This window comes from Hippoglossus stenolepis, chromosome 16 (genome assembly GCF_022539355.2).
Source record: "Hippoglossus stenolepis isolate QCI-W04-F060 chromosome 16, HSTE1.2, whole genome shotgun sequence".
NCBI lineage: Eukaryota > Metazoa > Chordata > Actinopteri > Pleuronectiformes > Pleuronectidae > Hippoglossus > Hippoglossus stenolepis.
This window is the reverse complement of record NC_061498.1, coordinates 9,151,045-9,176,488: the sequence shown is the minus strand read 5'-3', so window position 1 is coordinate 9,176,488 and position 25,444 is coordinate 9,151,045. Positions and strand designations below refer to the sequence as shown.

The 25,444-nt window shown below is 48.0% G+C and overlaps 1 protein-coding gene across 1 annotated transcript; it reads right to left on the bottom strand.

Moving 5' to 3' along the window:
- Positions 1-42: 42 nt before the first annotated feature.
- Positions 43-25,444, bottom strand: glis2b (GLIS family zinc finger 2b). Its single transcript, XM_035181262.2, has 7 exons — positions 24,497-25,444; positions 7,833-8,034; positions 7,591-7,721; positions 5,536-5,691; positions 5,297-5,430; positions 5,086-5,204; positions 43-4,937 (listed from the first exon to the last, which is right to left on the bottom strand). Exons 2-7 carry the CDS (start codon positions 8,008-8,010, stop codon positions 4,195-4,197), a joined length of 1,461 nt encoding a protein of 486 aa, XP_035037153.1. The 5' UTR covers positions 8,011-8,034; positions 24,497-25,444; the 3' UTR covers positions 43-4,194.

Sequence of the window (25,444 nt, the reverse complement as noted above, 5' to 3'; positions counted from 1 at the left end):
TAAATTTTAGTCGTATATGTGGAACAGAAATGAAAAGACAAGTCGTATCAAATGCAACTTTATTAAACATTTTCTTTTTTCATTGACATTATTATCAATATCGTAATAAAATTCCTCTAAAACAGGAGAACGCTGCTATGTTGTACCAATTGGAGACTTTTACAACTCTAAAATTCTGCATGTTCAACCACAGAACACGATGCCAGGAAAAAATATATTTTCATTTAATCTTTTTTTTTCTTTCTCCAAATAGAGTATAACTTCTATATTTTTTACCTATAATAAAAAGGCACTTGGAAAAATTCAAATACTGACATAATATCTCAAACAAATGTGCAAAAAACATAACTTGGAACAAACAGGCCTTGCGTGGCCCTAGTTTTATCATTAACCCTTTGTGCAACACTGTGGCACTTCAGTCAGTGGCACCCCTTTACAATGACACTGACTGAGCTAACTAACAATTTCTGTGCCCTCGATTTCAGTTCCATTTTCATAGCATTAAACAAGGGTTTCTTTAAAAATCTCCAGGAGCACGTACCGCTTTATAGAAACAAAGACTTAAAATTCAGACATTTTAAGGACTGAGGATTTTTTTTTTACAATTATTCTTGGTTCTCAAATCGACTGATGAATAACGCTCTGCAACGAGAAGGGATGTGGCAGCATCCCCGTGTCTACGCGCGTTACGAGGGGTGCAAAAGTGCAGTTTGTTACAGACTGAGCTCAAAGGGTTAATGGATCGTACAGCTTATTTAATATGGAAAAGATGTGGACCCCGGAAGGATCCGTGTCGTTATAATTCAGCGTTCTGCCGCCGTGCTGAGTCTCTGTCCCTGGCTTCCACCAGCAGAGGAGAACCAGACAAACGGAGGAGGAGGAGGAGTAGGAGGAGGAGGAAGAGGAGAGCCGCCTCATCTGTGGGTTTCACTGTTGCCACGGAAACCATGTCTAGCCTACTTAACACCTGTTTTTGATGACATCACATGCCAGGATTGTCCACTCACAACGAGAGATTCACTTCAATACCCGGGCTGAACCCAGCGACAGGCCGCTGAGGTGTGTGTGTGTGTGTGTGTGTGTGTGTGGGGTTGGGGGAAGTGTGCGTCTGAGATAATGATGACTGAAATTCGGAGGAAGAAGCTCAGGTATGCAGTTTATCTCTGTTGTGAATACTCGTCAACCTGTGGGCCGCCTGATACAGAGCTCATCCTCAGGCGGGGAGGAGGATTATATTTGCTTTTGTTTACTGTGAATGCAGCTTGTTAGTTTGCCTGGAATGCATCTCTGAAAAAAAAAAACCTTTGTGGCCGGGAGGTGGGGGAGCTGAGCCTTTTGGGTTTAATCTATAAAAAAAGAAAACACCCAGAGGGCAGACAGAGTTCAGTGGCCTAGTTTCCTGCAGGCTGGTATGCCTGTGAGTGGCTGCCACATTGGACACGGCACAGCCAGTGACTTCAGGGCCGAGAGGGCCGTTTGCTGAGTAGGTGGCCAGATGGAGGGCGGCTGCTCAGCCCAACTCTCCTCTGCCTCTTTTCCTCCGCTGGCACACAGCCTCTCCCTCCCCTCATCTCTCCCCATCCCCTGTCCATTCATTTATTCATTCAGCCAATCCTCTCTCTCCTCGCTCGCGCTCTCACACAGCGACGCCCGCCATTTCACAGACGCATGGCATTCTCTCTGCGTCTGACTGTGGAAATTAAAAGGGAGCAGGAGTTTGGTGTTTGGACCCTTGATACAGAAATATTTGATGCCCATGTCCCATCTGGGTTTGGGTCATTGTGATTGTCACGGAGGAGTGTGAGGTCATTAGGTTCACCATGTCCCTAGAACGGTGGTTTCCATCCTTTTCTGGCTTGTGACCCTTCAATCCCAAATAGTATAATCTGAACGTGTGACCCACAATCACAGTTCACGGCCTAAATTTACACATATTGTTGACATATTGTGATTTTTTTTTTTTTATCCCACATTTCATTTGAAAGATTTTGCAAATGGCTATCGACAACTATATTCAGTATTTCTCTAGAAACAGGACTAGGACTAAAAGGACTAAAAATTGTAAATTTAACAGAGAAAACTGAATGTTTCTATGAGCCCCCAGGTTGGGAAGCACCGCCCTGGAAGACCACCCGAACCTCTCCCTCTCTCCTGCTCTTCGTCCCCTCAAATGACTCGCCCTCGGCAGCAGACAGCCAATTGCACAGCAGCCGTCGCAGAACACAATAAGCAACTTCAACATCAGGAAAATGTCTCGTCTGAACAACAGCAGAACAAAAAAAAACAATGACAGAAATATAAAACAGCATTAGCTAGTGTCTAATGATGGAAAAGTAAGACCGCCGACATGTGGGGAGAGGAGAGGAGGAGGAGCGAGTGATTGAGTCTCTTGAGGGAATGTTCCTTGTGTTGAACCTCTCCTGCTCCCCTGCCTCTCCTCTGTGGAGACATCAGTCAACATCGTACATGCATTAGCACCGAGCGACCACAAGCCCGGAGGGACCCCACAGCAAAACTGACCCATGCAGAAAAATAAAAACAAGAGCAAACTAGCTTTGAAAGGACCATGACTTCGCAGTAACACTTCTTAAAACATGTCAGGAATATAGTTTGTGGTAAGTGCATGTTGCCTGCTTAATCGAACCGTAAGAAAAGCTTTCTCAGAAGTCAAATGAGTCTGTTTATTTTTTTGTTGCCCCTTTGGACAGAGTAAAATGAGGCAGTTTGCAATAGTGTGGCTTCCCAGTCAGTCCAGCTGTTTGTGGCATTGAGTGCATCACACCCCCCTCTGTGGCACAATATGCACATCCCACTTCACCCTCTCCTGGTATTTTTGGCACCGTGTGAGAGTTGTTGAACTTGGGACAAAACCTCTGCCGTCGAGGCTAAGCTAGACTTGGATTTGGACGACTGCCTGCTTTTCACAGCTGGTTTTGGGTCGGGTCACTTTTTGAAAAATACAAGACACTAGTGTTTATCACCACAGTGGCCCTTTCATGCGCAGACTGGCTGTGTCGACTAAATTACGGGAAAGCAGCTGGACAATCCAGGAGCATAGAGGTTCTGTAAACGGCGAGCAGGATGTTGTGCATCGTGTTCGGCCAGAGGGGGGAGCCAGACGCACCGGCGCTTGGGTTTGTGTAAAAAGAGGAATTGGAGATTGCCAGGTGATGTAACACCATTTGTCTGCGTTAAGTCCTCAGATCGCTCTGTGCCCTAAAAGTAAAAGCCCCTAGTCGACCTGCCCGGCACATACTCCGGTGGACTAGGCTGGTCCATGTCGGTCACCCTCCCCGAGCCGGGGACAGATTGTCAAAAAGTGCTCGCCCCCCAGTTTGTGTTACACCGGGGGAGGCTGAGAAGTTAGCAGCAGTTTTGAGGTTTCAATACTATAACCAGCCGACGCTATTAAGTGCTGTGTTGAAACGAACTGTCTCGGAGATGAAGCGGTAGCCGTCTTCCGCACGAAATTCCAAAACAGTTTTGAGTTCACTTGCTTTGGCGTGGCAAGCTTGTCTGAATCATATTAATCACAGCGGCCTGTGAAAAATAGGTCATAACTTTAAAAATCATCTTCCTATTGTGTGAAACTTTGCCCAACTGTGAGTGCGTCATTCAGTTTCATGGTGTATCTATCCCACTGCTAAGCTGGAGGCACACTGTCAATGAAGTGCAGTCATATAAATACTTAAGAATGAATCAGGGCTTTTGTAAGAACACAGAGCACTAAGACACTAAGCACTAAGTTCATGGTCCCTGTCGTCAGAACCAGCAAACAGGAATGAATAGAGTATAAAACAAGCAACAAGGAGCCAAACCATACATATTCCTGAAAAGAGTTCTTGGGCCCCTTGGTTTCCCAACAATAAAAGAGGCTTGCGTTGTATCAATGATTCTTGTGAGGTGTAGTGTTATCTATTGTTTTCTTGATTGAAGTTTTGATGGAGGTTTCTCCACATTTTTGTCCTTTTCCACACACGCGCTCTGAAATGCACTGCCTGGATTTGATTGTGCGAGTCAATCCCTATCACCTTTGACCGCCCGTACCCTAATAATGGCTTTCACCCTCCCATCCCAACCCCCTGAGCTCTTCTGGAATGTGTGTGTGTGTGTGTGTGTGTGTGTGTGTGTGTGTGTGTGTGTGTGTGTGTGTGTGTGTGTGTGTGTGTGTGTGTGTGTGTGTGTGTGTGTGTGTCAGTTGACCACAGCTGGCTTGAGCACCACGGTGCCTGGAGGGATGACCACCCAGGACAGCGGATCATGAGACCCTCCAGTGGAGAGGTTCAGGATGCCTCCAGTCACCACGTTCTCGGCCTCCTCCCTCTGGCTCCTCTTGACCTGCTGACTCTGGGCCCTCCGCTCAGACGCCGCCCCTAGCATGGGCATCATTGGCAGGCCCAGGGCCGAGGAGGAGAATGCCGCGGAGAGCAGGGGGGACTTGGCCAATCGCAGCGGCGAGCCGTTGAAGGACAGGATGGACGTGCCTCCCAGGCTGCCTGGAGGCGAGTTGGGGCAACCCAGCGAGCTGAGGTCCAGGGGACGAGGACTGAGGGGAGACAGGGGCACGGCGCCACTCAGGCCCTGCAGAGTGTGGCCTCCCAGAAGAGCAGCCGCTGCCCCTGGGATGATGATGTGGGCTCCGCTCATGTAGGACAGCTCTGAATCCTTACCTCCTCCGCTCCCAAGCCCTCCACTGTGACTCCCCTTCAGCAGGGAGCCCACCCCACCGGGGGAGCCCTGCTCCTGAGCCACAAAGTGGCCGTGGGCTTTGATGTGCTTGCGGAGAGAGCTGGGGTCTGTGTAGCGCTTCAGGCAGCCCACCATCTTGCAGTAGTAAGGCTTGTCCACGTAGTGTGTGCGCGTGTGTTTGAAGCGATCGCTGGAGTTGGAGTAACGCTTGTTGCAACCCTCATAAGGACAAATGTAGGGCTTTTCACCTGCAGGGGGGGAAAGGGATTCAAATGTTTGTTCAGAATGACCAAAGAATGTACTCGGTATCTAATTTCATATCAAAGGATCATGATACCCAACTTCAAAATGATTCAGATCCTTACTATTAAAGTTGTGCTCCCTGCCTACACTGACCTGTGTGTGAGCGATTGTGTATCTTGAGGTTCTCCAGACGTGAGAAGCTCTTGTTGCAGGTGGGGCAGCGGTGGGGCTTCTCGTTGGTGTGAGTCCGGATGTGGATGAGCATCTTGTACCTGCAACCACACAAAAATAAGTTCATCATATCAACTTCCTCTGGAATCCTCCCATTAACGGTGCATTCCCCCAGTTGTAGGATCTTTCTCACCTGGCATTGAACCCCCTGCCTTTGCGAGCACAGCCCTCCCAGTGGCAGCAGTACCCAGAATCCTTCTCAGGCTTGACATGGAAGTCGTTGACATGGTCCACCAGGTCTTGTAGGGAGTCAAAGAGCAGGTGGCACTAGAGGGCGGGAAAACATTCAGCATTTCAAATTATTAGTAATGACTGAGATATTTGAATCAAATCCTAGTTTGGCTTCCATGTGTTTGCTTTGCTTCTATTTACCTTCCTCCAGTGGCAGGCCAGTTGTTCATCCGCTGACAGGTCCGGAGAGGCCCGCTTGTCACTCGTCTGGCCAATGAACATGGAGGACGGCAGGTGAAGTCCCGCCCCGGCTCCGATTGGCACGAAAAACTGAAAGGCCTGTGAGATGTGAGAATTCTGATAAACGAAAAGAAAAAGGGAAAAAATGGGGATCAAACGGTCTGCACCATTAAGAAAGAAGCAGACACTTGAACTGTTCTTTAGTTCATGATTACGATCCAGCTCTCAAGTTTTCTTTATCGCAATGTAAGTTTCATCAATGGCAATATAAAGAAAATCCAATATATCGATATAATGCTTGTAACTTGTGTAAGTTCAGTGAGTAGGTATAATGATACACTGCATATAAAGATGGACGACAGGACTGTTTCAGTCAAAGTGTCTCGATCCCTCCCTGCCTGCCTCACAAAGCCTGCCTTCTCCATGTTAGTGGAAGGGACACGGAACAGACTAACTGTAATTTTAGATCATTCATAATATCAAACGGATGTTTGTTCATATGTTCATAAATCAGTCTTTAAACTTATAGAAATAAATATGTGACATTTATCCTGATGAATATCGATATCAGCCGCACATGGAATTTTTTTTGATACAATTTAATTTATAATATTATTGATATTATAAAATTATTATTGATATAGTTGGGGCCATATCACCCAGCCCTCATAGTGCTTTTGTAGCTGGCAGTATCCACTCTGACATACTTGAGAATACTTAGGAGTTCACATATTTTGAGCAGATTGTGCACAAAGCAGGAGGGAGGACGACAGATCGGTCCTGATAACTTCACTCGACAAATGCTTGATAGCGCGGAGACAAAAATCTCTCTGTTTTTGTCATTGGAATACACAACTGCTGATCTTCATCTTCAGAAATCAACTCCGGTTTCTCTCTTGACGTCACCCACTCCGTACTACAAAACCTCCCGGTGCTCAGCGTGAGAGCTCTAAGATTCCCTGAGCCGCAGCTGGGGCTCGAGCACACACGTGCACACAAGCTCGAGCAGAAAACACAGAGGAGCCTGGATGAAATGTTGAATTAAAAAAATAAGGGACATTTAAGTCCAAGCTGTCATGTGAGAGCAAGGAAGCGCAGAGAGAGAGAGAGAGAGAATGGGTGCAAATGGATCACAATACGGCGGCTGTCTCGTCGTCTGCAGCTATGTCAGAAATGTGTATGTGACAAATTTCATGAAATAAGGCCAATTCCCTGCACTGCCGGAGTTCTGCCTCTGCGTGCAAAACTATGTGAGCTGCTTTGTGAGCTGCTATAGGGGCGAGGAGCATGTGAGTGTGTGCAGCTGTTCCTCTATGAGTAGCTCTTATTTGTTTTGTGTGTGAGAGAGAAGAGTGTCCTATTTGCGTCAATGGGGGATAAAATAAAGTGTAGAGTGTGTGTTGCAGTGACGTCGGGGGGGGCTATCTAGGACTCAATGGGACGCCGGATGGCTGAATGGTCCCAGCCTGTCTCAATTTATTGGAGGGGAATTGAATTAGGCGGCGTGAGGTCTGCATGGCTGTACCTTGTCTTAAATCCGATTATACATGTCACACACACACACACACACACACACACACACACACACACACACACACACACACACACACACATCACGCCAGTGGGGCCAGTGAGTACAAGTAGCACAGAGAGAGGCACTTGTTGGGGACACAGGAGGTGTTTGATAAGAGCTAACTCTCCCTCTCTCCTCTCTCTCTCTCTCTCTCTCTCTCTCTCTCTCTCTCTCTCTCTCTCTCAGACTCACACAGGCCTCCAGCTCCTTGCACAGCCTGATGGGGAGTGTGACACAACCCGATGTTGTTCCTGATTTGCTGACCCCCAACAGGCTGAGTCACTCGCCGCTAAAGACAGTGAAAGACTGTGTTCACTTTTTCAACCACTCAGAGGTGAACGAAGAGAGAGTGGGAGGGAAAACAAAGGGAAAGGAGAGAGGTGTAGGTGTGCCCAATAAAGGCTGTGGTAGGTGTGTGTGTGTTCGAGCTCCGTCGTACTCACCCCTGAGGGGACGTAGTTGCCGTTGGTCATTTCTGGAGAGCTGGGGGTGTGGCGGGAGCAGGGAGACATGCTCAGGTCCACCGCAGGGGGGGTGGGGGTGTCTGTTCGGTCATGAGGGACCACCTGCACACCTGACACACACACACACACACACACACACACACACACCTGGTGAGATTACCTTTTATGGTTTTTCTCGAACAAACATTTGCGTCTTCTGTTTTCATGTCAAGGTCACCTACCTGTGCGTGGAGAAGCTGGCGAGGCCGGCTCTATGAGTGCAGTCCCATCATCCGCCATGCGGAGCTGGCGAGCTCGCTTGGGGTGCAGTGGGGAGAGGGGGGGCGAGCGCACCCCTCTGTCCCGCCCACTGGCCCGCCGAGGGAGCTTGAGGTCCAGGGGCTCATCCAGGGACAGCATAACGGCAAGTCGCCGACCTCCCACCTGCGCAAACAACCAATCACAGAGGGTCAGAGCCAGGCCAAGCGGGGCCATTGCAGGATTGCTTTCTTTTCATATAAACACACAGATGAAGAAATTCTGCAAACAACAGGAGACACATTCTCACACCTGCGATATTTCCCACATGAAACGCTGCTGAAGGTTTCTCACATTCCACGATTCCCACAGGGTAAGAAATACTCTGAAACAATGGTAAACTGACCACATTGTAAACTGAAACACTGAGTAAGCCAAAGAAAAATAAACACACACACGCAGAGATGTGAGGGACCCCCTCCTCTTTCCCCCCGCTGACCTTTACTCACACACTCTTCCTGAGGAATGTCTACAATCCAATCCAGATGGTCGCCCTCGCCACCGGCCCAGCTTCACCCTACCCCTTGGCCAGTAACTGGCCCTTACACCCTATCACCCACCTCCCCAGGCCACCCCCCACCCCTACAGTGTGTACCTTCAGACACCATGAACCTTTGAGCTCCACCATACCGACCCTAGCCCCCCCACCCCAGGGCCTTCCAAGTCCAGCTGCACCCAGTCCGCCCAGCTCCTCCCTCCTCTAAACACACTGACCTCTGGACCCACCCCGAGGGCTGTGGGCAGGACGGTCACCTAGCTGTCATGTTGAGTTCTTCAGTCACAGGACTGACCCAGCATCACATGCATGCACAAGCAAACACCTAACATGAACCCTGTTAGTCGAGGCAGAAACCTCCTGAAGAAATAATCATTTTTGAGGTATAGACTGTCACGAAAGTCAAATCTTAAATAAATAAATGCTGAGTCCATTCTTCTGTAGCCAGATTGTACTGTTTCACACATACAGGTGGTGCTAGTACAGTACTGCGGGTTTGTAGCCAAGCTCCCCATTCAACACGATGTGTTAGGGTTCACTGCTTCTTCTCACCAGGCTCATGCACAAACGCACAAATCTCCTCAGAGCATTTTCCATCATAACACACACACGCACACACACATGCGTGCACACACACAAAGTTGCAGAACAGCTCCCAGTGCATGTAATGGGTACACCAAACACAGGCGCACACACAGGCATACTTACAAAAACACACACACACACACACACACACACACACACAAGCAATTAATCAAACTGTAATTTCAACAAATTCACCCGTCCTCCCTCTCCCTCATACATGCCGACACAAACCGCGGTTGGTAGTGAATGGTGGGCTTTGAGAGTGACTGGCCAGGGGCCACATGAGAAGCCCTTATGTCTGGGAGGCACGGAGCAGAGAGGTCACCAGGTTCACCGGCCCAATGAGAGATGGTCACCCGCTTACATTCATACACACAGCCGGGGGGTGGGGTGGGAGTTGGGGGTTCAGGGGTATACAGAGAATGATGATACACACATGCATTAGTAAGATCAGTGGAGTCTACTGTTTGAACATCCTCATAAAGCATCATTATGGCATTAATATCTCACTCTAAAAGTCAGGCTACTTCTGTCCCATGGATGTTTTCTGGGTATGAAAAATTGCACTTTGCTGTATTTACTTTTGATCCCTACAACAGGCTCAAAACACAGCAAACACAGCAAACGCATGAGAGTCACATCAGTACGGCAGTGAGCTGAAAACAATCCCCAGATTGTCGCCATGTGACACAGCATATGGCAAAAACAATGGTAAAATTGATGGAAAGAGAAAACAGTTGCTGCTACAACTAATAGATATTTGGATAGATGGATAGATGGATAGATGGATAGATATCGGACAGCGCTGCCTAACACATGAGCACAAGTAACCTTCTGCATTTATCTCATTACAGCTCCCTAAGAAGCACATGACCCACAGGTGTCCCTCGACGGCCACTGTGACACTGAAATATCAGCGGTGACCCGGAGCACAACAGGCAGGAAAACCTCACCGCAGCGTGTGTCGTGTTCGGAGAAGGGCAGGTCACACGAGAGGGAATTAGAAAAGGTATTTCCAGCAAGCTGCAGCGAGTCAGTAACTAAATCAAACACATCACTTCTTCAAGCGTAAACAAACCCTCAACTCAAAAGTCATTCAAGCCTTTCAAGATGCAGCACGCAGGCATGTGAGTCGGGACAGTGTTGAATGAAGTTTGACCTTTAGCAGCAACAGGAAGACCTACTTGTGTTTACACTGTCTCCTTATCACTGTCAAGCATCCTCAACATCTAAAGAGAGAAGTTTACAACAGTGCTGAAGATCATCAGTCAAACTAAGAAATAATAAAGGAAGAGTTAAGTGGTGTCAGATCCTCATTGTAGTTAATATCGTAGCTCTGTCTCCGTCCTCTCCTCTGAACTGGATGATTAACTTGCTGTAAGGCTGTTAAAGCCCTCACCCTGAGACGCACTTTCATTTCAATTTCAAGTTGCCTGAATGCATTAGTCGGCTGACAGAAAGTCTGCAGAAAGTCTGCAACAGATTCTGCAAAATGTGAAAAGTTCACATCAATCTTTTTTGTCTCATATGATAGAAAATGATCCATTCATCCAGTATCTATACCGCGAAAGGACTTGGAAAAGTTTTTATAGGCCACTCAATAAACTGATTAATCAAGATAATATTGTCCAGATTAAAACAAAATTTAGTTTCACTTAATAACATTTGACAAAAAAAACTAAATTGGAAAAGACCAAAATTCTTTCAACCCATAAAAGCTGCAAGAATTAAAAGAAAGAACATTTATTTAAAGTCAAGATTTCTCCTTTCACTAAATAATAACCCAAAGTCCTTTAAGAGTGTTTACTAAAGAATTATAGTTAAAGCCATTTTTGTGCAGTTTACTGGATTATATTTGTTCTCAAATAACAAATCTCGAGATCAGTTTAGACTTTAGCTCATAAGATGCTTTAAGGTGAAATACAGATCGAGCTGTACTGCAGAACGGTGGCGTGTCGTCTGCAAACTCTGTGTGTGTGTGTGTGTGTGTGTGTGTGTGTGTGTGTGTGTGTGTGTGTGTGTGTGTGTGTGTGTGTGTGTGTGTGTGTGTGTGTGTGTGTACTCAAAACACTTAGAGCAGAGGAACAGACATGACGCACAAAACTCACTCGAAACTGTCTTAGACTTCAGGGAAACTCGGCAGCTCATAAAATATCTAAAATACAGCCACTGCAGTTTTCACCACACTGATGTGATCCCAGTGAATCATTCCCCGCTGCTGGATTTCACCTCAGCGCACCCTGACGGTTATTTCTTGGTGGAGAAATAGCAGAGGCCGGAGTGACTCACGGCGTGTGATTGTTGGACGGCAGTTATGGGCTCTTTACTACATCCCTCCAAACAGCCATGGTCACTGAGAGAGGGTTTGTGGGAAATGTGAGACAAAAAGAAAAGTTGACAGAGAGAGGATAATACACAGGGAGGGGGCGGGGGAATAGCACGGAGATATGCATGTGTGTGTGTGTGTCAAGCTCGGTGGCGGGTGGCTGTGAAGTTTGGGGAAGGGGTGTTGGCCCCCATGAGGACTTCCTTGCTCGGCTGTGGGGTCGACAGCCTCTCTGAAAGGCAGCATTGTCCCTTCACTGGGCCCTCTCTCTCTCTCTCTCTCTCTAGCAGAGTTAACACAGGCTACAGCAGCTGAGCAGTAGAGAGAGAGAGAGAGATAGAGGAGAAGAGGGATGACCAAGGGGGCCACAGCAAGGATATAAAGGGTGAAGAGGAAGTGCAGGAGGAAGAGGAGTCCTGAAAGAGAGGCCTGTGTGTGTGTGTGTGTGTCCTCTCTAGCAACTCCCGTCACCTATTCCCCTGCATGGCCCTTTCCCACCGGAGGCCTAACTGGCCGCCCTTTGATGAGGTGTGGGTGTTCAGGGGTGAACATGGGATGAAGTTGAGGGTGTGGGAGAGGGTTAGTGACGCAGGGGAGGGGGGAGGAATGAGGTGGAAGGACGTATATGCGAGGCTATAGGCCCACACGGAAAACATCGCTGACCCTTAACCGCGCTCCGACCGAGCAATCTCCAGCCCGATCGGAGGAAATCTGTGCTGAGGTGGGTCATGTTTCAGCTCGGCCTGTTCGGCGGTTCGATGGCGCAGACACGAGAGCCAATCAAATGCATCAGAGAGCAGAGGAACTGTCAGCTTTAAGATTATGTTTCAGGGTTTTAAAATCACATTTTGTAATATTTTGGTTTCTGTGAGGAAAGCGAGAGGGTCTGTGCGAGTGTGTGTGTGTGTGTGTGTGTGTGGTGTGTGTGTGTGTGTGCACATTTTGCATGACCCCTCTGAGATTGGCTGTAACTTAATCCCCCTCCTGCTGTGACCCTGGGAGGTAGTCTGTAGGAGGCAAGCCATCTCTCCCCGGGGCTCTTTGCTCTCTCTCCTTTTTTTCATTCTCACACACACACAACTCGGAGGAAGAGAGAGAGAAACAAAAAGGAACAACAGCTTCTAAAATGTAACCGTATCGATCGGTGTGATTCTGAAAGGGAAAGACCGCGTCGTATCTCCGTCTGTGTCCACTTGTGACCGGATCTCTGCGAACAGATGTTAATTCCAGGTCTGAGCGAGGTCTTCGACTTCATGGATACTATTAAATGTCAAACGTTTAAGTGCTTCATTTGAAAAGTGACGTACCGTGGGCGGCCTTAAGTGGCCAAAGGAGATTGTTAGCTCCACCAAGGAGGTTACGTTTCCACCCCTGTCCATTTGTTTGTTGCTCGTAAGCAAGATTACACAACAACAACTGGACGGATTTCCACGAAACTTGGTGGAGGGATGATTATGAGTCCGAAGAAATTTCGGTGTAAAAAAAAAGGCAGAACTGATATCCATGAGTGTGTAAAATGTGGTGCAGCTTATTGTATTTAAGAAGACTGTTGGGCATGGGAAAACATCTATTTAGTAAATATGTTTCTCTTCCCTTTGGTAAGTCTGTGGTTTGAGCAGCGATGTGCTAAGACAGATGCGGCTCATGTCATGTCTAGACCTGCTGGTTTTTCCATCCTCCAGGTGGGAAGGACGGGGGGGGTCAAAGGTGACTGGATGAGGTGAGGGTGTGGTGTGACCCCTGACCCCCTGACATTTGGGCTCTACATCTGCAACCGAAGCTGAGGAGGAACAAACAAAAAGCTGGCACGTTTCGAAGCTGCCTCACAACGCTCGGCGATTAATCGGATTTCGGTGATAAAAGCTATTCCACGCTTCAAAGTGAAGTCATTCCCGTTTTTCCGTTTGTCCCTAATAGACAGATTTACGTGGATTAGTCAGGAGGATGTGATGCATAAAGTTTCACACATTAGCACTGACCTCTGATGAAGACAATTAGACGAAGGTGAGAGGTTTTAATATCCAGTTATTAACATGTTGGTAACAAAAGAAAAGGCCCCAAAACGATTTCTCCTTACGTCTCCACTACAGCGGCTTGAGGTGATAGCGATGTGCCACCTCCGCTGACACCCCCCCACCCCTCCACCCCCTGATGGATCACTTAACACACAAACAACACACACAGCTGAGAGACCTTTTTTTTTTTACTGCCTCTGTCCTCCTCAGTCCGTCGCCTCCTCAGACAGGAAACCTCAGTTTCCACTCCTCCTCCTCCTCCTCCTCGAGGCCTCTCGTTCCCTCTTTCTCATCATCCTTCTGTTCTGTGCTTTTGTTTTTCATTCACTGCTCTGCTTCCTCTTTCTCTCTTTTGTTTCCCTTCCTCTCTCATCTCATTCTTCTCTCACCTATACTACAAGAGACATTCCTGGTTTTAAAAATAGATCCCCAAATTATTTCCTCTTTTCACCTTTTCACATATCTTTGGGATTAATTAACAAAATAGAAATGAATATTTAGACAAAGAGAAGTTTCAGTAACACTGTTGTTTCTTATGTTCAATCTAAACTCCCCCCTTCCTCTTCCCCATGCTGCAAAAAGGCACATAGGATCATACACAGGATTATGTAATAGCATTTAGCATGGTGCCACAGGGGGAGGGCTGTTGAGGGAGAAAAAAGAGTTGTTGGAGCTGTTTTCACAGCAGCTGCAATACAGAGTGACACATGCGTTCACATGCTCCAACAGAGGGAGAATCATGCAAAAGATCGCTGCATGTTCTTTTAGAGTTTGGAAAAGAGAACAGGAATATATCAGTAATAAATTCAAGACATTGTGAGCGTGCAATTAAGAGCCAAAGACCCAAAAGAGGACAGGGAGGGAGAAATCTGAAATATCACATGGAGCAGGAGAGAATGGGGCGAGTGAGGGAAAGACGCAAAGAAAAAAAGGAGGGAGGGATGGACGCAGCGAAGGAGGAAAGGAGTGCAACAGGAAGCTTCTCCGTGAGCTACCAATGGCCTCAAGCCAAAGTCTTCAGACACAGGAATTCCATGCAGAGGGCAGGGAGGGAGGAGGAAAAGTGCCAGGAGGGAGGGAGGGAGGCACAGAACCAGGAGGGCGGGTCGCACTTGTGGTTTGTTGTCAAAGGGGACGGCTACATGAGAAAGGACGGGCACACACTTAAAGCTGTATCTCCCTGTGGTTGAACGTTAATTCTTTTTTTGAATACTGGCACAGGCTCACATTAGACTTACAAAATCCTTATGGGACATTATTTGTACGTACACACATATCCCCTCGTTTTGCAATGGAGGATTTGTCATTTTTCTTCGTTTTAAATCATTATAAATGTTTTTCTATAGACCAAAGGATAAAGTGAGGCGATAATTGTCAGTTTAGTCACTGATGATAATCTTCAGGTGGAATTTATTGTGGTGTCACAAGCTGAATTAATCATTAGAGGCTGATTCTCACTGTTGTGCGTATTTAATTTGAGACAAACACACTCCACATCTCGATGGGCAATCAGACAAACCTCCGTTGCACAGCCTGCGAACCCGACCAATCAGTGAGCTAATGTTTATTCATTCTTGCAGATGTGTTTGTCCCAGATTTCCAATCCGCCCTGAGACGGGTCGGCCCATTTACAACCATTAATCTAAAATGGGGCAGAATTGATGAGATGACTGACAGAGGAGATGACTGTCGCCTAGATGAGGAGAGGTTCTGTTGAATCCACTAACACACTAGACTGTTTATTTTCTCAGGAGTGTGCTTACAGCATTCATCGATTCGCATCGTCACAGGTTTCGTGGACGGTTGGTTGCAGGTTGATCCTATTGCATCCAGAGGCAAATCAAAATAAAAAAACGAAGGTTCCAGACACTTTCTCAGAGGCGAAAAATTTGTCCGGGAATGCCAAGCTAGCAATTCCACTTAATCTGCCATACAGTGAGATTAAGGCTTGAATGATCTATAAAAAGCCATTTGACTGAGATTTCATAGTGTGTCAGTAAGCCTCATGGCCGGCTAAACCCGGGATTATCGTACGACACATTGACCGGACTCCTCTTGGTGGGGTTGGGATGGTTGTGGATGAACGAGCGGATGGAAGGATGAAATGGTGGGTTTCAAGATAAAAATGCAATATTAACCAGTGTAACAATCCTTATTTTTCCAATGATGCTTTCAGACGTGGACTGAACTCTGGCCATTCTCCTGAAATCATCTCCTGAAAAGGTGTCCGAGTCAGTTGCTCCGCACATTGTCCCGAGTTTTTTCAGCCAACCCAGGCAAAAACGCCTCAAGTTTGACTTCATCCATATAAACTTGTTTTAACTCCTAACACAGAGAAAGTCTTCATGCAAAGCTCTTTTTAATGATGGTTGTATCCATCCTGAAATTCAATAGGAGATCACCGAGTGTGTCTGAAGGTGCTAACGTCACTGAAAAATCAATTATGTAATGAAAGCTGTCGTCTGAATTTTGTTGACAGAACAAATAAAAGAGGAGAGGCAGGTATAAAGTGAGAGAGGAGCTGCACATTGGCACGAGGGTTGGAAACTTACCCCAAGCCGCAGTCGATTTATTAGACTCCCTAGTAGCTGCTACATGACATGAACAATACGCGATTGAGGGCCCACATGTAGCAACATATGTTTCGAGTCACTACTTAGTTTTTCTCCCATTCAAAACTAGGCAACACAAGTTTTTAATCAACTAAATAGTTCTAATCTATACTGTAGTATCAGGACAGCAATATGATAAACACATAATTCCCCCCGGTGGGTCGATGACTCACAGTGTTTAGGCAGCCAACCTTCCCAATACTAATGCTCAAGGCACTTCACACACCAGTACTGTAGGCTTTGAAGAGCGGTGAGTAATCTTACAATAACGTGGGGCATTTCACAACATAGCAGTTTCATAGCGAAGGAACCAATGAACACAGCAGGAGGCCGCCACCCTCTGAGAGGAGAGGAGAGGAGAGGAGAGGAGAGAGAGGAGAGGAGAGGAGAGGAGAGGAGAGGGAGGGAGAGGAGAGGAGAGGAGAGGAGAGTGTGTTTGTCTCTGGACTCAGGAGATTTGATTGACATCCCCACCCCGACTCACTTTGACCTCCCACTAGCTCTGCTGGGCCTCTTTACCTCCTGCAGTCGGCTGAATACATTCCCTCCGACCCTCACTCTCTCCCATACTTCCATATAAACAAGAGCATGCTCTTCCTCTTCACCTCCCGGGGCTACATCCCCATCGTCTGTCATTCCTCTCCTTCATCAACCCGTCTCATGTATCTCTCTCTCTTTCTCTCTCTTTGCTTTCCCCCTCCACCCACCCTCCAACCCACCACCTCTTTTCAGTCCATTCCTGTGGCCTCTCCCGACAGGCAGTGATGCAATCCTACGACTCCTGCGCGCAATCACAGGGTCTGGAGTTGGCTTGCCAGCCAGGCAGGGGCGTCACCACACCACACTCAGTAGAAGAGCAACAGGAGAGGAAAGAAGGGAGGGTGGGAGAAAGAAAAGAAGAAACTGAGCCAATGTGAGTTGGAGGAAAAACAGTCTGAGGCTGTCAGAGCTGGTGGTGGGCGAAAAGAGGAAAAAGTGCGGATAAAAGTTAACAGCTCTGTTTTATAGATTGTATTAAACTTGGGGTGAACATGTTTTTCTTTTGTGTTTGTGTGGTGAGGTGTTTGCTTTCTTCGAGGTTCTGTGGGATCGTTTACATGAATTTGATTGTGGATGATCAAACAGCACAACATTACAGCTCCTAGTCCTCTTGTACTGGGGTTGGTGGATATATTGGTCCGTCACAGTGACAGAGCTTCGTAACTTCCACTGTCTGTACTACTGCAGATATATTTTGAAGGGATATTTTGCCGTCTGTCCACACGACCTCAGACCCCAAACGCTCCATTTTACACAGACACGCAGCTTTTGAAAATCAGTTTGGAAGGCATTTGTTTCAGTGACTTCAAATGTTGTTTTGGATGAGGGGCCCAAAACTACTGTTTTGCAAAATATCCATGTTAATGTGGACAGAGTGTTGATGCTGTCATTCCATCGAACTCACACCAACATCTGCATCAGTCGAACAGCTCAACTTTACGTATGAAATTTCTGATGTTTGAACTTTGTCTGAGCTGGGAGGTTGACTCCAGAGATTTATACCTTGTGACGGGTATGTACAGGTGTGTGTGCATGTAACACACTCACACCCACACACACACACACACACACACACACACACACACACACCAGATCAGGTTTTACAAGCTTTGTTGAGGCAGACCTCCCCTAAAGCCAGCAGAAAGAAAGGTCAGGTTAGGAATGCAAAGCACTGGCACCTGCCTAAATCTTTAAAACACCAGATTCTCTCAGTGCGCGCACGCACACACACACACACACACACACACACACACACACACACACACACACACACACACACAGTTTACAACTTAAGAGAAATTACTTTTAAAAAGAAAGAAAAAGGTGTGTAACTATAACCATTAAACATCTTCAAGCTCATTTTGCGTACACAAGGCAGCTGATGAGCAGGACAAAGGTTCTAAGGTATTTGGAGGTATCTAGGATGAGAAATGTCTCTTTCTCTCTTCTTTCTTGTCTTTTATTTCTCTCCCACAAAGTTAACAGCAGACTGAGTTCATTTTAATGGAGGTGACATGCATATGGAAACTGCTGCACGATAAGCTGCAGACCGGGGCTATATTTCAGCACCAGTGGCTGAGCCAATGCGGTTTGTCCGTCCAATAACAGCTTCAAGGATCAGGGTATGAAGTATGGGGCCACACAGTACAAGCACACTGAAACACACAGACTGTATTTGTTCGACCGTTCAGACATGGATACGTGTACGAGAACACACACACTGGTGCACAGCTGTGTGTTGTGGAGTTCAGACCAGTTCAGAGAGCGCTGTGGTACCACTCCAGCTATGGGAGGGGTGTACCTGTCTCACAGTCATTTCCTGGATGGGGATGTTATGGCACCACACGCATGAGAAACAAACCCCTTGCGCCCTTACACGCTGACCCCAGCCACTTTCATTTGCTTGCAACTCAATAAGCCAACAGAGCATAGTGAACTCCCTGGGAACCAAGTCTTCTTATTCAATAGCCGGTAATATGATTCCAACAACAGCTTTATGCAACACGGCTTCTGCAGGCCGGGGGGTAAGGCGTGGGGTGGGGTGGAATGGGGTGGTGGGTGTTCTCTTTATCGCTGTGTGGCGTTTTCGGACATGTCGAAATTCCTGGATGGCCGCTCCCTGTCCCTGGAGAGGGCTGGGTGACACCTATGCACCAGCAATGCTGCAGGGGTGGGTGGGGGGGGACACAGTGCCAGATGTGCGGAGACAACGAGTGTCTCCGTTAGTGTGTGCCTGAGAGCATGTGAGTCTGTATGTGTGTGTGTGTGTGTTTATGCAGCGAGAGGCGGAACAGGGCAGTGGCTCAGCTTCCAAAACCAAAGCATATTGGAAGGAGACGAAAACAGGAAGAGGGAGAAGTACAAAACAGCAGAGAGCAATTAGCAGATGAAGTGACGTGACGTGATGTGTGTGTGTGTGTGGGTGTGTGTGTGTGTTTGTGTTGGGGGCAAACACAGAAGCAGGAGGAGGTCTTGCTTCTTTAAATTTGGGCGTGCCCCCCCCCCCTCATCCCTTACTGTCTGCTATACCTCCATTTTAACCCTTCTGCCTCCCTCGACGGTGATCACGTACACACGCAGCTTGTGTTGTCTTATTCTCACTGAGGCTGTGCCAACCTACCGGCAGCGCCCGTCTTCTCTTCTCCTCACTGGGAACACCGGTTTTCCCTCTGCCCCGCTTCCCCTCCCCTCCCACCACGGCTGGCAATAAGACAAGGTCAATATGACAGTCTTTTCCCTCTGCTCTTTTTCTTTCCTCCTTTATCTCCCTCCCTCGTTTCCCCTCTGTATTTCTGTGTTCTAGCTCAACTAAGTGACAGGCTCCACCCTACAGCTTCCATCTTTTTGCAGAGAGCGACAGATGCATCGGGACAGATGGAGGGCGACTGGGATGGCATCAGAGTTGAGCATAATGCTGTAAAATGGAGTAGCGCTGAACTCCCGAATTAAATTTGTTGGCACGTCCCATTTGTGCGATCTGTTGGAAGCGAGCGTCCGGGGAATCTGGCGCTGATTCCTCCTTTTCATTTGGCCGAGTGACGCTGAACGGCGAGAGCTAATAAATGTGCTGCGGACAATCACACAGTGTATCAGCTGCCGTGGAATGAATGAGCCAGGGAGAGGATCTCAATTAGTGTTTAAGGTCAGGCCAATATTCATGCTCTTACACTCTGCTGTCCTGAATCAATGCTGACATTTAGATTCAATTAAGGAATGGCCGAGCTCACTGTGACCGACAACGCCATTTATGGAAGCCCGAGCTAACAAGGAGCAACGGCGCTAAAAAGCTATTGGACGTAGTAAAAGAAAGAGACAGGCCGTGTTAAAATAGTGACGGGCGATTATTCAAGATGGCCGCTGAAAGTCAATTATTACAACTTTTAGCAGACGATAAAAACAAAGAGGGTGTTTGGGCATCTGAGGTCCGTCTTTATTTCACAAAACCTCAAACTTAAAACATTTCCAAATTACATAAGGCTCCCTCATACGAGAAACCGCCAGGCTACATGTGAAATAAATTAGTGTTGGCAACATCTCCACAACACCACAGAGCAGGTAAACACTTAGAGGCCAAACTTTTTTCTCTTTTACCGCATGTGTGAGATGGAGAATCTCTTATATAATGTGTGCGTCGCCTATGCAGCTGGGGGGGCTCGTGGAAAGTGGGCGACGAAGAGAGAGAGAGAGAGAGAGAGAGGACAAAAGCAGAAGGGGGGGGCAGGAGAGTGGAGGAGATGGAGTCCCAGGGAGTTTAGGGATGGAGGGAGGAGGGGGTAAAGGGGGCAAAGTCTGGAAGCTCGCTGACAGGACTGGATGTGCCCAGACAGAGAGCCAGGCCCAGGCCCAGACATGAGAGCCTTTTTTGAGTCTCAGAAATGCCTCGCCCATCTCTCCCCCATCCCCATTCTCTACAGATACAAAAAAACACGGCATCAATTCCTCTCCCCTGCATGTCTCTCCCTTCCCAGTGTGTCATTCCTCACCCGTACTTCCAGGCAGAGCCCCTCTAGTCCCACTCCCTCGTTTCTTATTCTCTTCAAAACAGCAAACACACACATACATACCTCAGTCACACTGAGCGGCCGGCGTGCTGCTGAGGTTATACTAGAGAATCCAGGGTGTTGGCCCAGCGAGTAAATAATAATACAAACCAGCTGTGTCTCTCGTCATATTACGTACGACTCTCAGCTTCCTGAACTGAACTCCCACTTAACTAAAGAAGCTCCGGCTAGATGCACGTTTACTATCACCCATTAGTTAAATATTAAGTATGTTGATGGAAACTAACCCATAATGGTTTTCCTCCAACCCCCCCTACACACCACACCCCTCCTTCCCCCCACTCGCACTCTGCCAGCTCCGTTACATTACTGTTAGTGTTTCATGTCTTGGCTTTATTCCCCATATTTCTTCTTTAACTTTTCCTCATCAAGTGTGCCCTGCCCTAGACATGGTCTGCGTTTCGTCTGAGGGCCTCTGCGAGCTGAATTTCTCTCACGATACGAGCACTGAGCAGGGAGCGCAGAAGTAGCATTAGAGAGAATGAGAAGAGGCAGGGTGGGGTAGCTGGAGTGAGGCACTGAGTTGTCTGTGTTTATTTTGGAAATGCAGGCCTGCAGACTTGCAGCAGAGGAACTGACCCCTCAACTCCACCGTGGCGGATTCTCTCAGAAAGAGCGCAATGCGTCCATTTGGGATGTCCCACGCAGGTGATTTTGACAAATGGTAGACCATGTGCCCCCGAGGGGGGCCATTTTAAAACACCCTGGGGATCCAGGAATGGTCTGCTCCAGGAGGAAACAGTGAGGCCGTGAGGTGATTAGTGGTTACAGTTTAACTGGAGAAAAATGCACGGTCCGTGAGCCCAGCCAGCCAGGGAGCGAAGCGGTATGCGCTGGTCTCTTTCAGTTTGCAAGTTAGTGTGAGTCAAGCTCTGCATCCGCTTTGTCTATTCTTAATGTACAGGTCCAGGAACCTGGCCATCACCCGGCATGGACGTATCACACTGTAATGCACCGAAGCATGGCTCAACACCTCCACTGAATGACATGGCAATGATTAGTAATAAGAGAGTTCGTGAAAGAAATGTACAGCGCCAGATTATAATATTTGAATCACGGTATCTGAGCAAACCATTTGACATCCTCATATGATTGTGTTGGTATCATGAGCAGCCATCATCTGCTGCAAAAATAATTAAGGGTTTGTCAATAACTTGATTTAAGCTGTGAATCATAGCAATAACAGGTGGATTGGAAGCCTGAATGATAGAAATGTGTTGCTGTTGTGGCACAAGAATACATGATATTGTAGATAATATATATTGTGACTCATCATAGCTTCTTCTTTATCTACTAATGATGAACGCCACATTTTAAATGGCATCCTCTCTCTGCCTCGTTTCACTGAAGAGCCACATGGATTCATCTGGGTTTGTCGTGCATCTCCTGTGACATTTCCCAAAGGCCAAGAGCTCTGATGTGCGACTCCATTAAGCACGTCAGAGAAATGCCCGAATAGTGGCTGTACTTCATCCGTTGAGCCCCATAATGCATGGATGAAAAAGCTGTTCATCTGATTAGCATTCATTATCTACAAATGTAGCAACGAGAATAGGACATATCTGTCACGGTGAAATAAAGTGGCTCTGTGGGAATGAATGCAAGTGTGCATCAGGTGCCCCGTTTTCACTGCATGCCGCCTCATTCACTGACCACTGTAATCCTCCCTCCCCTGCTGCTGAGTTGCATTTCAGTTTGATGGTAATCCCCAGCAGCTATGAAACCCCACTGTGATATTAATTCAAACACTCTCCCTCAGTGTAGTTTGTGCCACTTATATTCCACCCACTTGTAGCGGCCAAAGACTTTTAAGTTTCCCAGTGGCAAGCATATTTTAGTGCGTCACACCAGGTCGACAACACCGTGCGAAAACCAAATCTTCCTCTCGTCACCTTTTGATTTCCGATGACTTTCTTGGCGACTCTTTATATCAAATGAGGTGCGCTTTTATTGCTCCGGTTTAAGGCATTAAGTGCAAGTGCAGTGTGGGTTCCCACCATCCCTCTACCACAGGCCTCGTGGTTGCACTCTGACGCAGGAATATGCTATTAGGGTCCACCTTTTCCACCATAAAGCAGCTGCCTTTCCCTCGCAGTTTGGGACCTCAGGGGTATGATGTCACACAGTTGTGGTAAGGGGCAAAATCTCAACACAGGGGAAAAGTTGTGTGTGTGTGTGTGTGTGGGGTGACAACCACACCCATGATTTGATTTCAGAGACTGGCTGAGACTGTGAAGCCAATTTGTGTCAAACCAGTTTCTATGACCGAAACTGTGCAAGTTGTTGCTCCCATGCAGCTGCCTTAGTATCTACGTTTGGCCAAGCTTGCAGTCAGGATGAGAAAATGTACAGCGAAAAAAGGCTGCCCACACAAACACACACATCCTGTGAGTGTGGAACGCCACCACAGGGATGCACGGCCGGACCACATCTGGCTTGATGGTGAAGCGGTGACCAGGTGTCCTGTGAGAGAGGCGTTGCCTAAATTACCAGCTTGCCAACGTCCCCTGTCCTTTTTTTCCCACAAGGATGTTATAGCTGTGGCTAAACTGATCATCAGCTGATTGGATAAACAATGCACTGAGCAGACTGTGGATGTGAGGAGCACCTGTGCTCACAGTTCAGTGAGGGGTTATGGATTAAATAGTAGAGGCCTGGAATAGGGAGGGAGAAAAGGGGGAAGAGGAAGTCCTCCCTCTGCAGAGCGCCTCTGCGGCCCCTTTCACTGAGGTCCAGTGGGCCCATAGCCAGACCTCCTTAGGTCTCATGTGCCATCTTGTATAAGTTTCCTTCATGCAATAGCACAGTATTATACCAACACTTACAGCCGCCTTGGAAAAATACGGCCATTCTACTCCAAAATACAACTGCAGCCCCCTGAGTGTGCCTCGATCTGCATTGTGGACTAATGCTTTTTAATGATCAGGCCTTATTCCACTCCAGCACGGGGCTTGTTAGGTCTGCCTTGGCAGGGCTCAGCTCTTTCCCGTGGCATCCTCTGGAACAATGAACCCATGGGAGGCAGCCAATCGGGAGAAGGTCCATCCCAAACCCAGTCCCAGTGTGCACACAATTAGGCTTGGGGACAGTGGAATTGCTTAATTGGAGGAAAATAGCTCTTTATCTAGGCCTCTCTGCCTGTGTTCATCCTTGCCCCCTGCACTTCATGCAGTGGCCTCCACCAAGTTGGAATTGGTGCAAACCGAGATGATAACACGGCAAAGATGTCACGGGTTTCATCCATCACCCATGTGTGGAGCGGACAAAGGGCTTTAAGCACAATTAACTCATGTTGCGTTCAAGTACCAGCTGCTGTGAGCATGAACTCAGAAGAACTCAGTGCACCCTCTTGGTGACATGAAGTGATTGCATATGTATTCTTTCATGGGGAAAATGTATCATGAATCTGAGAATGACCACAGGTTTCAGTGGAGGTCACAGCTCACCCACCGTTTTATTTACAGATGCACCACTGGTTGAAGTGGCTGTCAGCACTCACTAGACGTTGAACTCTTTATCAGATGTTGTGACAGAGCGTCAGAGAGCTCAATGCAAGCCTGCATCTTGCACAACAGCTGGCTGAGCTCTGATGTACGTATATAAAGGACATGGTTTGTGCTGCACCTCTAAAAAAAAAAAAGAAGGCCTTTCAACGCTGAGGAGGGAGATGCTCGTTAACAGTGGATCCAGGGGTTACTGACAAGGTGTCTGCGTAAATGGCACAAACGCCGGTAGAGGCACGTCCGCCACGAACCGGCCTCGAGTGGCACCAGTGCGCGGTCTCCCGGCTGCAGGATATCCGCGCACCGCTGGAGAGTCTCTGAAAATAGGTCACTGCCCAGTTTGAACTCGAGCGATTTTTTTCACATCGGTGTAGCGCACTCACACCGACGTGGACACACATGACAACACGCACATTACGCAGGACTGACATGCAAGGCGAGGGCTCTTACCTTGCAGGGAGGGGGAAACGCCGCGGATACAGCCGAGATATCCCCGACTCGGTCTCCCTCTTCCCGGGTGCAAACTTCGCACGCAAAGTCCCGTGGCTCAAACAGGCGTCGGCGTCAAGTGACTCCTCGTCAGTGTTTCGCTGTTTTAGACGAGATGTCGGTGTGTGTCACGTCTTGGGAAGATATTACCAGGTGTCTGGAGAGGCGGTCCGTTCCCAGACCATTGTCAGGATTATTTCTAAGCATGGGAAAAAAGGGTCTCGAACGCAGCTTATGTGACAGCTGGTTGGGTGAATAAACACTAATCTATGGAGTGACAGCCTTGTGCGTAACCGTGGGGCGATCTATGCTGCATGTTATCGTTCCACTGGGAAAGCCGTCAAAAAAAGTGTAAACACCCAGATCCGGAGTCTGAACTGTTCCCACTGTGGAAAAACCAAGAGCCGCTGGTTGCATCAAACGCGCAGAGGTGATCTCCTCCTAAATTCTATGCGCATCGCTTAATGGCAACGCTGGTCAGAGTGGGGGTTCCTAAGGGTGCCCGTGGTTCTCCCGCAGCGCAGACCCCAGGGGTGGCACACGGAGCAGGGTGGATAGGGCGGGTTGGCGACGGGGTGTGGGGGTAAAGGGAGGAGGATCGTCTCCTTCTTCTTCTCCTTCTTCTTCCTCGGTGCGTTTTTCTCCAGATGCCGAGGTGGAGCTGTTTGCTTTGTTAATTTTTTCTCCTCGCAGTTATCCCCCGTGTCTCTCCAGCGTCTTTCTCCCCCCCTCCTCTGAGCGCTCCGGGAGGCGCTGAGCGTTGATGGTAGTCTCCCCCACGACCGTCTGAGGCGCACAGACAGCCGTCCGGAGCCCAGCCAGCCAGCCCGTCAGGACCAGCCCAGAGTCTGCCAGCTCAGCGCATGCTTACTGCTCCGCCCATCATCCACCATGGGCCGTCCCCGGCTC